At 38.8% G+C, this 16,080-nt stretch overlaps 1 protein-coding gene across 1 annotated transcript in view; it reads right to left on the bottom strand.

Moving 5' to 3' along the window:
- LOC127629028 (dymeclin-like) overlaps positions 1-16,080 on the bottom strand; it is a 76,982-nt gene that overhangs the window by 11,869 nt on the left and 49,033 nt on the right. The window contains 2 exon segments of the mRNA XM_052106039.1: positions 8,828-8,941; positions 10,880-11,062. Coding sequence (XP_051961999.1) covers positions 8,828-8,941; positions 10,880-11,062 — 297 coding nt within the window.

Below are 16,080 nucleotides of genomic sequence, written 5' to 3'. Positions count from 1 at the left end.
ATTCACATCTGAAGGGCTCAGAACTTGGCTGGACTCGCAGACTCCGGGGTTTGCTGGCTCGGCTACACTGCGGGTCTATTCTCGAGCTCTGAAGGTCTGTCTGTTCCTTTCAGACGCCATAGAGTACACAGACCCAGTCTGTCGCAAGGGGAAGGACATGGAGCGACTCGCATGATCAGGGACTCAAAAGAGCACAGAGAGGTTGAAAGGTCAAAGACTTGAAGAATGGCTCATTGAAAATAGAAAATAAAAATGCCATAATGCCTTATACGGTCTTTAACTTTTGCAATTCATTTAAAATGTTTAACACATGAATTTATCAATTACCAATTGTCTGAGATATTATTCAACATTGTGTGAGTGCTGAATACTGCTTGGAACAGGGGGGAACCTTTGCACTCTCATTACACCAATGCACACACCTCAAACAGACACACAACAGCGATTCGGTTTCACTTATCAAGTGACGGAGAAAGAACCTCTTAACCGTAAATTTGGTACGAAACAAACCCAGATGGGATAAGCATTAGGGCTGCTGAGGGTCGGTGAATAATTTTGCTTCATTGATTTTGCTTTAAAGATGTAACAAAAAGATATTTCTAAATTCAAACTGCACTTTAAACTAAACTAAAAAAGCAATTGGCGGCATAGTGGGCTAAAGCACATAACTGGTAATCAGAAGGTTGCTGGTTCGATCCACACAGCCACCACCGTTGTGTCCTTGAGTAAGGCACTTAACTCCAGGTTGCTCCGGGGGGATTGTCCCTGTTATAAGTGCTCTGAAAGTCACTTTGGAAAAAAGCATCTGGCAAACGCATAAATGTAAAAGTAAATTAAAATAACGGAGCGATCAAAAAGTCGTATTTAACCACCTCCCCAAATCCAAACATTTACCGTCTCAAACAGCTTAATTTGGTATTACGCAAGTATCCAACAACAGGTGGAAAATTACTAATAGCCTGTACAATTATAAATGTAAAGACAATAATAATCAACACAATAAAACCTAATAAATTCCCTTGTGTTCCCGAAATAATGCTGCCAAATGCATGTTCTTATCGAATGTGTGTTTTGGTAATAAAGTTTATGCTGCCTAAAGAAAATAAAATAGAACTCTATTTTAGGTTCAAGGTGAACGTGTCTTGAATTATTTTATAATTTAATTACTTATACAAAGATGTATATTACTGAACCTGCAGAGTTGCGTTCACAATGCAGTTTAACCATAACAGAGTAAAAACTCTTTATATGCGCCTGTTCCATGAGACAGACTTGCGCTGCACGTTCTGAACAAACAATGAATCAGACACAAGCTGTTCTTCTATAATAAAGTGTGTTCCTTCAAGGACATGTCTTTGTGTTTAACTGTATGTCTTGTCATGTGTCCCTCCGAGACGTCTTACAGGTCACCCGCACGTCGCTCGGTCCGTGCTTAAATGGGTCTGATCTGGACGAGGAGCTTGCGAACTGGATTCAGCCTTGTCGTATTTGGCAGGTGCTAGTTTCAAGTCAAGTCCTTTTTATTTGGACATCGCTTTTCACAACACAGCTTTACAGAAGATCATGCATGAACAGAAAATGAAACGGGCCCTCAAGGAAGTGTTAAGGGCCCGTGTTTAAACAAACATTCAATTTCTTCTTCAAAGTTTCACACCCTGGACTTCCCAGATCCATGGTTTTGCCATTTCCCGATATTGTCGATCATCATCTGTCAATTGAGTGTCGCAATCGGCATCTTTGTGAGATATCATCGATAGCCAATCACGTCGTCCTATCGCCCAGCCCTGATAAGCAACATTCACATGACTTACTGGAGTGAAGCGTCGGCATTTCCCCCCCGCGTCACGTTCCAGAAAAATCGGATACAGTAACATCAAGCAAAATAAGACAGACATTCTCTGCAAAGCGCTTTTCATGTGGAGTTAAAAGTGGCGTGAATCATGTAAATGTGGCTTCACGAACGCCGTAGCAAAGTGGATAGCTACTATTAATAGTGGAGGATGAGGGTTTAAAAGATCTAACGCCCACTCTATTAAAAACACAAACTACGGGTACTAGATATTTTAATTAGTCAACCTCCCACTTAGACTTTGGGAGACATTTAATGTTACTTGAAACAGTGTTATTTAAGTGCATATCTCTCTTTATACTGTGGAAGGCTTTGTTTGGAAAATAGTATATTTTTAGTATAGCATTTCAGTTATAACATCCCTTTTGCTTGAATATTAATGAAATTATTTTCCAGCTAATGCTGTTATTTATACAGGGGGACCTTCTAACTAGGTACATTATGAAAATATACATTTTAATAATTATATTTGATTCACGATTCATCATTTTAGTCACATTTTGGCTTTTTAAACAAATCAACAAATCCATGTATTCAGACAACAAATAAAATATTATATTTCATATATTATTTTTGTTACATGTTTATTGTTTAATTGTATAATTTGTACTATTTAAAAGTCTCTACATTGATTTGGTTGAAAACATATTTTAAAATAAATAAATTTTAAAATGGTACTGTCTCTTTAACAAAACCGGCATTTCTGTAAAGAGCATCTTTAAATGACTGCATGTTAACGAGGGACTCAAATGGCTTCATATCATTTGTGCCATGCATGATTAGAACTAAATGTTGTTTTTGATGGACTGTTAAGAACATAAAGTGTATTAAAAGAGATATTATTAAATGGCAAACGGGTCGAGTGGATCTTGTTTTTGGACACACATTACACGGAACAACTTTTACTGAGGCTAACATGCTTCCTAACATGTGATCAATGGCAAAAAGAAAGTCTAGAGATTGAAAATGACTTTGAGTCACTTTTGGGTGAACTTTTTCATTATGGAAATAAAACCAATCGTGGGATCCATATCGGAATACACCGATCAGCCACAACATTAAAACCACATAAAACTAATATTGTGTAGGTCCTCCTCATGCTGCCAAAACAGCGCCACCCCGCATCTCAGAATATGTTCCCAAGAGATCAGCAGTTACAGAAATACTCAAAGCAGCCCGTCTGGCACCAACAATCATCCATGGGATTATCAGCCAATCGTGTGGCAGCAGTGCGTAAAATCATGCAGATATGGGTCAGGAGGGAAAAAAGTGATTTCAGTGATTTGGACCGTGGCATGATTGTTGGTGCCACATGGGCAGGTTTGAGTATTTCTGTTATAAATATTAGTTCTTAATTAAATATCATTTATATTGTCAATCCGGTTCTCGCCTCCTCCTTTCCATTAATCCCGGGTTTCGGCACCAGTGTAAAGGGATTAATGGAAAGGAGGAGGCGAGAACCGGATTGACAATATAAATTATATTTAAATAAGAACTTAATGCAAAAGACACAAACACACACATTTGACGGACAGCTGCCCATAAACGCTCTCTCTCTGTTAAACGCTAGACTTTTGTTGTATCGTTTAAGACTTTTAAGGATCCGCAGGAACCCTGCACACACACACACGCATGCACGCACGCACGCAAGTAAACTATATTTTTCTCTCCTTGCACCCCCTTTTGCAGATGGCCTTTATCCCTCTCGGAGGCTTAATTAGCCTGATAAGGGGCCGGGTGTGCTTTCTGCATATTGTGGTTGCACAAAGTTAATTGTACCAGGCAAATGGCGCTGAATTTTGTGAATAAGGTGCAATCTATAATACGCCTAATTTACATAGAAAAGATGTATGTTTGGTCTGAAAAGACGATGACTTCATTTATATCCTCAAGGCGCGGCGCCATTTCAATAAATGGACCTCTCTCAGATTTCCGAGTTTAGATGCACAAGTAAACTATATTGGGCTGAACTTCTTTAGAGGCGAATGAGAGACCACAGCAAATATTATCTTAGCGTTCCTACAGTATTTGCTCCAACAGCAAAGAATAATCCCACTATTAGGTTTCCACGACTTTCCAAAAGAGGAAATAAAGAGAGAGATGGATTACAGAGGTCAGAAGAGAGACAATCCCTCAGCAGCTGTGTTTAAACCCCCATTATGTAAAAAATAATATTTTAAATGTGCATTAAATAATAATAATAATAGTAAGTGAAAACATGATTGATTGATGCTGCTATATTAGTTGGAAATGTGTCATGTGAAAAGGGTCCATTTAGCACCAGATTAAACTGAAACTTTGTGAATAACACGTCGTTTTTTTGCCACCCCGTGTGTGTATGTGCATGTGAGGTCAGTGCTGTGATGTTGTTTTCCACCTCCCTTATAGGAGCCACAATGTCTCTGTCTCATCACAACACACACACACACTGGCCAAACGACAAATTCCACTGCCTCGGTCACTGTCCATGTCATACAGTGCGTTCTCTGTTCCGATTCAACGTACAAAGAGGGCAAAAGAAAAATGACAGAATGAGAAAAAAAAAAAAAAAGGTAGTGCTCTGGGCGGACAGGCAGACTGGCTGGCCCTTGATGCTTCCTTTGTGTGCGCGCGTGTTTGTGTGTGTGCGCGTGTGTGTTATAATAAGGGCATTCTGTACCAGGGCTGAGGGAAGGGAACATCCCTCGAGCACACAGTTGCTCTCTTGGGACTGTGATTCTGATAAGTGTTGTACACTGCACGCATGTGTGAGTCTGTATGTCTAGACAATAATTTTTCAGTTGCAGTTCTGGGAATGTCCGGGACACACAAAGATACACAGATAAATGGAGAATATGGGAATACACAAGCATGCACACAAAGGGATGAAAGAAAGAGAGAAAACTAAGAGAAAACAGTCCAAAGACAGATTGAATCCGTCAAGACGACACATCTCCAACAGAAGGAGTGGTGGTGGCGTAGTGGGCTAAAGCACATAACTGGTAATCAGAAGGTTGCTGGTTCGATCCCCACAGCCACCATCATTGTGTCCTTGAGTAAGGCACTTAACTCCAGGTTGCTCCGGGGGGATTGTCCCTGTAATAAGTGAACTGTAAGTCGCTTTGGATAAAAGCAATTATTAATTCTCCTGATAAAAACAAGACCAAATGCACCATGATGCGGTGTACAGTACGCTGAGGTAATCTTCACGGAGCATGTTTTGAAAATCTGAGCCGCTAAAGGGAAGTCATGCAGGAGGCTGCTCCTGGGTCCTAATGCCGCATGCAACATCTGAGCGGCCGGCTAATGCAGCACATGTAAAACATTTTTTATTTTTTTTTAAATGATTAAATCGCAGACTTTTGGGTTTAATAATCACATTTGGGACATATCGAGACTTTTATTAGATTAATAATGCATTCAAACATTAATTTCCATCCCAAATATGTAAAAGCCCGTGACATTCCGCATTTTACATTACTAATGCAATTTTTATGACTGGATTTAATTATTTTATCTGTGTTTTCCACATTGGACTATGATCATTGAATTATTGAAAATGTATTTACATACTGAGGCATAAAGGCCGAATCACCACACTACAGCCTCAGCCTTTTTTCTGCGGTCCGACCATCATCATTGTCTAAATTTTACTCAATAAATTTGGATAATTAAAAAAAGTTATACTATATCAATACTTGTACAAAAACCTTGTCAGCGACACAATCAAAACATCTTATCATACTAAAACATTTTCCAGGACATTTAGGTATTTTTCAAATTTTCCATGACTGGAAAACTGCTTTGCAAAATTCCAGGTTTTCCAGGATTTCCAGGACACGTGGGAATCCTAGAACGTGCATGCGCATCCAGATTGTTAATGTTGCGATTCACTTCAGAGCAGGTTGGTTTAGAACTCTTTTATGAAGGATTTTATGAAAACCTTGTGAAAAAAAGAAATGAAAAAAAAAAACACGATAGAAGACGGTTGCACTCTTTAGACAGTGAAGCTCATGTGATCTGCCATTTGATACAGTTGGATGCTGCATTAGTATGATGATAGGAACCCCTACGAGCAACCAAAAGGTGAGCAACTTAACCACGTTGTTGTGAACGCCACTCTCAGTGTCACTGTAGCAGCTTTGAAGCCTGCAAACAAGACTTGGTTTCCTAGAAGAAAGATTAGGCACTCGAATTTAGCAAATTGGGTAAAGCTAACACGCTAGATTGGAGCTTGCAGCTTGCCATTTTTCAAAATCTCATCCATTTTGGTGCACATAATATGCACCAGACTGCTCATACTGTAGATCTCACTCAGCATGAAACTACTGAGATAAGCGATTCTCTCTGCAGCAGCCTCATTCTTTCACCCATAAACATGATGAATGCCGTCTGTGAAATCTAAAACACTGAACATGTGATAGGACACACAATTAAACGGCGGACGAGTGGCACATACAGGCCGTTTGTCCTCTGATTTAGGGGGAGCAGAGGGGATAGTGGGTAAGGATGGGAAGCTAACGAGACGCGTGCCGGAGATTTATTCCAGTCTTTTATCTCGTATATCAGTTGAGAGATATGAGAGCGCCCTATTCTTCAGGAGATGTCATTACCTCTGTGTGTTATAAACGTTAATGAACGGCCCTGGAGGAGTCGTTTGCGATAATGAAGATTACATTTGACCCGTGCTCAAACATGATCGCTTGCATGTTCGCTCAGTTTATCTCTCATTCTTGCTGCGAGTCAGATGAAGCAGTGCTTGATTCAACTACATGAAGGGTCAAAAATGAACCAAAGCAAAGCCAAATACGAGTACAATTCCTGTTCGTGTAAATAATAACTATATAATAACAACTAGCCCAATCTTTCAGAAGTTGCAGAAAAATAAACGTCCCTTTTTCAAAACGCTGTATTTTAAAAACCATTTAGTAAAAATCAGAATAACTTTACAGGTCTTTACTGTAAAGGGTTTAAACAATGTTTTTCATGCTTGTTCAATGAACCATAAACAATTAATGAACATGACACTAACAGCTTACAGACGGTAGGCAATTAAGGTCACTGTTATAAAAACTTCGGACACTAAAGAGACCTTTCTACGGACTCTGAAAAACACTAAAAGAAAGATACCCAGGGTCGCTGCTCATCTGCGTGAACGTGCTGCATAGAGGCATGAGGACTGCAGATGTGGCCAGGGCAATAAACTCACTTCATAGACTTCAATGTATTCTGCAGTGCTGACGCGAGTCATGTGATGACCATTTACACGTATAAATATCACTCACTTCATAGACTTCAATGTATTCTGCAGCGCTGATGCGAGTCATGTGATGACCATTTACACGTATAAATATCACTCACTTCATAGACTTCAATGTATTCTGCAGCGCTGACGTGAGTCACGTGATGACCCTTTACACGTATAAATATCACTCACTTCATAGACTTCAATGTATTCTGCAGCGCTGACGCGAGTCATGTGATGACCCTTTACACGTATAAATATCACTCACTTCATAGACTTCAATGTATTCTGCAGCGCTGACGTGAGTCATGTGATGACCCTTTACACGTATAAATATCACTCACTTCATAGACTTCAATGTATTCTGCAGTGCTGACACGAGTCATGTGATGACCCTTTACACGTATAAATATCACTCACTTCATAGACTTCAATGTATTCTGCAGCGCTGACGCGAGTCATGTGATGACCCTTTACTCGTATAAATATCACTCACTTCATAGACTTCAATGTATTCTGCAGTGCTGACACGAGTCATGTGATGACCCTTTACACGTATAAATATCTCTCACTTCATAGACTTCAATGTATTCTGCAGCGCTGACGCGAGTCATGTGATGACCCTTTACACGTATAACTATCACTCACTTCATAGACTTCAATGTATTATGCAGCGCTGACGCGAGTCATGTGATGACCATTTACACGTATAAATATCACTCACTTCATAGACTTCAACGTATTCTGCAGCGCTGACGCGAGTCATGTGATGACCCTTTACGCGTATAAATATCACTCACTTCATAGACTTCAATGTATTCTGCAGCGCTGACGCGAGTCATGTGATGACCCTTTACACGTATAAATATCACTCACTTCATATACTTCAATGTATTCTGCAGCGCTGACGCGAGTCATGTGATGACCCTTTACACGTATAAATATCACTCACTTCATATACTTCAATGTATTCTGCAGCACTGACGTGAGTCATGTGATGACCCTTTACACGTATAAATATCACTCACTTCATAGACTTCAATGTATTCATAGACTTCAATGTATTCTGTTTTCTTTCTCTCTCTCAAGAACGTATTTTTCAAATATATATCTAAACGATTCTATGGAGCCCCTGCAATTACGGCATGGACCACTAGGGGTCTTCGGACCCCCGGTTGACAAACACTGAACTATTAAACACATACACACCCAGAGCGTGCATGATGCTAATGATAAGGTGCTATCAGCGTACGAGCGGCCGGCTAATGCAGCACATGTAAAACATTTTTTTTTTTTTTATGATTAAATCGCAGCCTTTTGGGTTTAATAATCACATTTGGGACATTTTATTAGATTAATAATGCATTCAAACATTAATTTCACGTGACATTCCGCATTTTACATTACTAATGCCATTTTTATGACTGGATGTGTGTGTGTGTGTGTGTGTGTGTGTACACAGATGGCAGTTTAAGTGTATGTGATCCAGACAGCTGGGGTTTCTTAAAAGAACGTTCCGGTCTCTTGAGAGAAAAGCAAAATGTCACCATTCTATTATTAAACACAGTCAGATATTTTGGTTTATAAAATGGAACAAATAGGAGAGGAGAGGTCAGACGGATGGAGGGATGCCCAGCGAACCCGACGGGACCGATGACGGCAGACACAGCAGTCTGTGCTCAAACACAAGGGAATGTTTTTGTGAATTTGAGCCTGGATCGTGACAGTGTATCATCACAAATTGGTGTTTATACCTTAAGGCGGTCTTTCGGGAGGGCCACAGCACCTTTCATGATGACCTCTTGAACTCTCTCCACTGATAGGTCACTTCCTGCCTGCTCTAGTCGCTGACTGAAGAAGCCGATCACCTGCAACACACACATATATACACACACACATACACAAACACATATCATTGCCATGGCAACATTAAAACTAAATGCTGTAAAGGCTGATAATCTCAGCTCCTGAGAGCAAGTTTTCGGATACATTTTTAAAGAGGTCTGTGAGATGAGTTTTACTCGGTGCAGTGTCCATTTAAGGCTGGTGTGAGTCATACAGCATTAATTCATGAGTGTGTGTGTGTGTGTGTGTGTTTTAAAGAGGGATTTTACTTGCTGACTGGCTCCTACTGCCCAATATAAATGCAGTCGCTCTGGTGTAAATTATATTTACTGCGTGTCGCTAAAACACAAGCAGTTCGGCTTTCTCAGGCTGCGTTTCCACTGGGGTGGACGAAATCCGCTCAAAGGCGCTCACAGCGCTAGGAGAGTGCTCACTCCGCACCGCTGCCAATCCTACGATCCACCTTCCGAGCATGACGCTCGGCTTTCATAGGAATGAATTGAACGCTCTCAGCTTCGCTCACAACGCGGCTGTGGTAACGTAGGGTCAGACTGGATGAACTTGCTAATGCTAGCTGCCTTGCTAACGATTAGGCTACATCGGACACCGGATTGATTCCATCCGCACCGCAAGACTTCATGACAACGGTTGTGACCTCTCATCATCTCTAGTGATGAGCGCGACAGAACAACAGTGATGTGGACAACAGCTCTGATCTTTCTGCGCTGTAATCTTGAATATTGTTCTCTAGCACCAAACATGCATCATTTCTGCCCTGTGTCGCTCCGCATGCGTCGCCTCTTTTCCCTGCATGTGTGTAGACATGAAGCGCCGCATGAGTTAACGTGGTTTCAAAGCACCTTTTAGACCATCACGTTTGTCCCTTCTAAATTTTCATTTTCATCATTTTCAATTGATAAACGGTAAAAGACGGTAAAATTGGTAAAAGATCCCGCAGACCCCACTGCTTTGGCCGTCTCCGGACCCCCTGTGCAGTTTTGTAGAGTATTTTGACTGTTTCAAATTTATTTTTTCTTCTTCCGTCAAATTTGAAATAAAAAAAGAAAGTGCAATGTGTAAATGTACATCGTGATAAATATCGATATCGAACGATATGAAAACGATTATCGTGATAACAATTTTGGCCATATCACCCAGCCCTATATGGTACTCTAAGGTACTTAAAAATACCATTGCATACATTTCCAAAAAAACATGCTATTCATATGGCACCATGTCCTAAAAAATATGGTACTTTTTGAATTTGCTAAATTACGCATATTGCTAATATTTTATGACGATATCTTTCATGCAATATGGATGAAAATGTACAATCAATATGGCAGATTAAGTCAAGTGTGACAGGTGAGTTTGTGTTTATTAGATTAAAGGACGACACCTACAGACAAAACTACGGTAAAGTTATTGATAAGTTATTTGACTCCAAGTCTTCCGAAGCCATACGCTCACTTTGTGCGATTAACTGTGAAATGCAAGGGTGTTTTGCCGGGTCTTTAGCAACCTGGTACATGTATCTATCACATGTGGCTGCCAAACACATATTGAGCTAGCACATAAGCTACATGTATGTATTTTCTCAGGCACATTTTGAGTCTAAATAGACACACAACTTACATAATTTCAGTAGTACACCCAAATGTCCAATTTATTTGTCCAATAGCCAAATCAAACTGATCATGTGTTAAACTTGCTATAGTTTACTTCCATGTTGCTTCTTCATCAAATATCATTGCCAAATATAAATCAAGTTAATTACTGAAACAAAAGCGCCACTTTGAGTAACATATAACATGTATAATGTGTATGTAAACCCAGCAATGTCTTTTTAAAAGTGGACCTTCTGTGTTCCACAGGAGACATGAGGGTGAGTAAATAATGACAGAATTTTCATTTTTGGGTGAACTATTCCTCTAAGTTGTGGAATGGTTTCAGTGTCTCACCGTGTCGAGGTTCTGCATGATGTCCTGGAATGAAGGGTGCGATCGGAACTGCTCGAAGAGCTCTCGTTTATACAGCAGAGCGTACAGCAGGTTTGGGTTGTGATGAAGCGAGTTACTCAAACACGAGTTAATGATCTCCAGCATCATTCTGATCACCTCCTCAATTACGTTAAGATCCTGAGCCTGTGGGAAAAAAAAAAAAAAGCGAGAATTGTGAGCAAAACTTTGTGCGCTATCTTCAAAGACAGCATTTTTGGGAGTTATAGGCACGCTTAAACCAGGGATGCTCAATATTTTAAATGACAATACCAGCACAATTTGCATTTTTAATTAATATATCGATCAGATTAGGTCCTTTTGCAGACATTACATCTCTTTTTCGACTTAAAAGTAAAACATTTGGAAAGCCCAATTCCCAATGCGCTCCAAGTCCTCAATCCGGGTGGTGGAGGACGAACTCAGTTGCCTCCGCGTCTGAGACCGTCAATCCGTGCATCTTATCACGTGACTTGTTGAGCATGTTGCCATGGAGACATAGCGTGTGTGGAGGCTTCACACCATCCAAGCTCAACTCACCACGCACCCAACCGAGAACGAACCACATGGCGATCACGAGGAGGTTACCCCATGTGACTTTACCCTCCCTAGCAACCGGGACAATTTGGTTGCTTAGGAGTTCATTGTTAGTTCATAGTGCATTAACTAAAGTTAACATACCATGGACAATGCAAGTTATAATGCAATATAACTCCTTTCCAACACCAATCTTCATGTGTCATCATGTATTCTATAATGTGTTATAATGCATAGTTCTCTATAAAGGTGTAACCCTGAATAGGAAAGCATTATAGTGAATTATAACTGCAGTTACTGTTATTGAGGACAAGATATAGCAGATAACAAGATATTAAAATGCATTATGTTTTAAGAATATCTTAAGTGCATTCCATACACAGATTAAAGTGTCACGTCAATGTTTTTCACAGATCAAGACTTCCATTTGTCATGCACTGAAGCACTTCATGTCTCCTAAGAGCTACCATTCAACCTTCAGTCTATCTGACCTTTGACCTTCAAATTTCCACTTCTCCCACAGTCCATCTCTCACGTAATGGTGAGCCTGCAGTCAACACTTTTAATTTTATTCTTACATTCCATATTCAGAGTTCAACATCTCTCTGGATTAAAGAGAATAGAATCAGCAGTTTCCATAGAAACACATGCACACACGTACAGTACACGGTGTTACCACATCAAACACTGTTTTGGGTGATTTTAGGAAATGACGGCTCAGGACAGTTTGCAGTGCGTTTAGAGAAACACCAAAGCACGAAAACGTTCAAAAACACTTCTCTTCATTTAAAAAGAGAAGACTTTTGTACAACAATCATAACATCACACAAAAACAAATCAATACCTATGGAAGTACAAGAAGAAATTAATGAACGAATGAAATAAAGATTAAAAAGACAAAATAAAGGAAGACAGACAGAAAAAGACAAAAAAATCTAATTATAAAAAAATTATAGAAAGAAATACCAAAAGTGAAAAAGAAAAGACAGAAAGACAAGAAAGAAAGACAGAATGATAGAAAGAAAAGAAAGAAAGACAGAATGATAGAAAGAAAAGAAAGACAGACAGAATGATAGAAAGAAAAAGACAGACAGAATGATAGAAAGAACAGAAAGACAGACAGAATGATAGAAAGAAAAGACAGACAGAATGATAGAAAGAAAAGACAGACAGAATGATAGAAAGAAAAGACAGACAGAATGATAGAAAGAACAGAAAGAAAGACAGAATGATAGAAAGAAAAGACAGACAGACAGAATGATAGAAAGAAAAGACAGACAGACAGAATGATAGAAAGAAAAGAAAGACAGAATGATAGAAAGAACAGAAAGACAGAATGATAGAAAGAACAGAAAGAAAGACAGAATGATAGAAAGAAAAGACAGACAGACAGAATGATAGAAAGAAAAGACAGACAGACAGAATGATAGAAAGAAAAGACAGACAGACAGAATGATAGAAAGAAAAGAAAGACAGACAGAATGATAGAAAGAACAGAAAGACAGAATGATAGAAAGAACAGAAAGAAAGACAGAATGATAGAAAGAAAAGACAGACAGACAGAATGATAGAAAGAAAAGACAGACAGACAGAATGATAGAAAGAAAAGAAAGACAGACAGAATGATAGAAAGAAAAGACAGACAGACAGAATGATAGAAAGAACAGAAAGACAGACAGAATGATAGAAAGAAAAGAAAGACAGAATGATAGAAAGAACAGAAAGACAGAATGATAGAAAGAACAGAAAGAAAGACAGAATGATAGAAAGAAAAGACAGACAGACAGAATGATAGAAAGAAAAGACAGACAGACAGAATGATAGAAAGAAAAGACAGACAGACAGAATGATAGAAAGAAAAGAAAGACAGACAGAATGATAGAAAGAACAGAAAGACAGAATGATAGAAAGAAAAGACAGACAGACAGAATGATAGAAAGAAAAGACAGACAGACAGAATGATAGAAAGAAAAGACAGACAGACAGAATGATAGAAAGAAAAGAAAGACAGACAGAATGATAGAAAGAAAAGAAAGACAGACAGAATGATAGAAAGAAAAGAAAGACAGAATGATAGAAAGAACAGAAAGACAGACAGAATGATAGAAAGAAAAGAAAGACAGAATGATAGAAAGAACAGAAAGACAGAATGATAGAAAGAACAGAAAGAAAGACAGAATGATAGAAAGAAAAGACAGACAGACAGAATGATAGAAAGAAAAGACAGACAGACAGAATGATAGAAAGAAAAGACAGACAGACAGAATGATAGAAAGAAAAGAAAGACAGACAGAATGATAGAAAGAACAGAAAGAAAGACAGAATGATAGAAAGAACAGAAAGAAAGACAGAATGATAGAAAGAAAAGACAGACAGAATGATAGAAAGAAAAGAAAGAAATATCAAAAGAGAAAGAAAAGAATAGAAAGACAGAATGATAGAAAGAATAGAAAGACAGAATGATAGAAAGAAATAGCAAAAGAGAGAGAGAGAAAGAGAGAGAGAGACAGAAGTCTTCCTCTTATTTCAAAAGGTTTTTCCTTCATTGAAATATTCTTGCATATTTTAACTATTTTAAATGTCCTAGCTCAAGTGTGCACTTTATATCGACAGCACCTCTGAGTTCTTAAAGGAGGTCGTGTTAATCAATTAAGCCCAGTTGAAGCCCTTCGCTCTGGGTCCCGTTCCTCAGACCTTCCCCTGCCACCAGACGGAGAAAATTCCTGCCCTCCGTTCCCATGACGACCCCTACACATCGAGAAAGATCCGCGGACGCAGGGGTGGACGTCCGTCTCCAACGTTATTAACTAAATTAAAGTTGATATGTACGAAACCTTTAAACTAACACCAAAAGTGCATCAGGATGGGATTATACAAGACTTGTGAAATATTGTCTAGACCAGAGATCCTCAACCGGTGTGTCGCAACACAGAAATGGGTCTCATGTCTGTTCTAAAGCATTTAAACACAACACTAAATGTAAATAATAAACATCAATTAAACATATAATAATGCATAGTACAACAGAATAAATAGGCTCATAAATGATAGAGGAGAAAACACACGGCCAATCGTCCAATTAAACTCCACAGTGGTATTTTGTCGCCATCGATCAAATAAAATGCATACAAGTGCATTTAATGCATTTACACAACTATTGTGCATATTGACGAACACATGGGTGATCCTCATGAAACCGGTCAAAAACTTCAGGACTCTTATGCACATTCTCGTTGCTGCAACACAGACATTGTTTTACTGTACTATTGTAAAAAATGCTATTGTGCTAATGCTAAAATGCTAATGCTGTGGTGGCTCAACGGATAAGGCTCTGGGTTACTGACCAGTAAGTCGGGGGTTCAAGTCCAAGCACTGCCAAGATGCCACTGTTGGGCCCTTGAGCAAGGCTCTTGACTAAAACATGCTAAAAACGTGTTAGCATCATGCTAACACATGCTAGCATCGCCTAGCTAAGTGCTAAAACATGCTAAAAACGTGCTAGCATCATGTTAACACATGCTAGCATCACCTAGCGAAGTGCTAAAACATGATAAAAATGTGCTAGCGTCATGCTAACACATGCTAGCATCGCCTAGCGAAGTGCTAAAACATACTAAAAACGTGCTAGCATCATAATAACACATGTTGGCATCACCTAGCAAAGTGTTAAAACGTTCTAAAAACGTGCTAACATCATGCTAACACAAACATAACACCTACATGCCACCATCATGAAAAACACATGTTAGCAACATTCTATGACCATTATTTTAATGCTTAGCAACAAGTTAGAAAATTCTATTTGACGAGTTTTGCTACGGCAAGCGCCACTCACATTTTCTTCAGGAAATGTACCCATCTAGTTGTTTATTATTATTATTATTAAAATCTGTGAAAACTAATGGCAGTACCACTATGATATATAAAACTTAATTTAAATTATATATATATATATATTTTTTTTTTCACTTTGCAGTATTGAGAGAATTGGGGGCTAAATATGTGTAATTGTCAAGAAAATAATGTCATGCTAAAAATAGTCTTCTTTTTCTATTAGCAAAATATAATTTCTTATTTAATTCTTTGATTTAAAAAAAAAAAAAAAAAAAGCCCAAGATCTTTTCTTGATGGGTATCAAGACCGTCACTCTTATAGAAACATTTAAATGTCATGATTGATTTCATATTGTACTTTTGAAAATAATAATAATAATAATAAAAAAAAGGGTCTCCGCTTGATAGATGTAAAATCTAGTTCCAGAACCAGCTGAGAACCACCGCTTTGGACTGGGATGCCGGATAAAACTACTTCTTGGAATGCTGATGATGTCCAACATCACTCCGAGAGAGATAAAAGGGGCGTGATAATTAAAAGAGAACGATGTAGGAGTGACTCAGGAACGAGAGAGCTTTTCTACAGCAGACTAATGAGATTACACACACACACACACACATTAAGAGAGGCGAATTCAGGTCAGATGTTAATGTGTGAACGGCCAGACTGATATTCATAACAAATCAAACCCTTGACTTTGCATCTTTTTCCATACAATGAAAGTAAATGGTGACTGAGGCGGATCTCGTTTTGTGAATAAATGAGGACAGAATTTTCATTTTTTGGCTGAACTA

This window comes from Xyrauchen texanus, chromosome 35 (genome assembly GCF_025860055.1).
Source record: "Xyrauchen texanus isolate HMW12.3.18 chromosome 35, RBS_HiC_50CHRs, whole genome shotgun sequence".
In the NCBI taxonomy this organism is placed as follows: domain Eukaryota; kingdom Metazoa; phylum Chordata; class Actinopteri; order Cypriniformes; family Catostomidae; genus Xyrauchen; species Xyrauchen texanus.
Note: the sequence above shows the minus strand (reverse complement) of the source record. Positions and strands in the feature narration are given on the sequence as shown.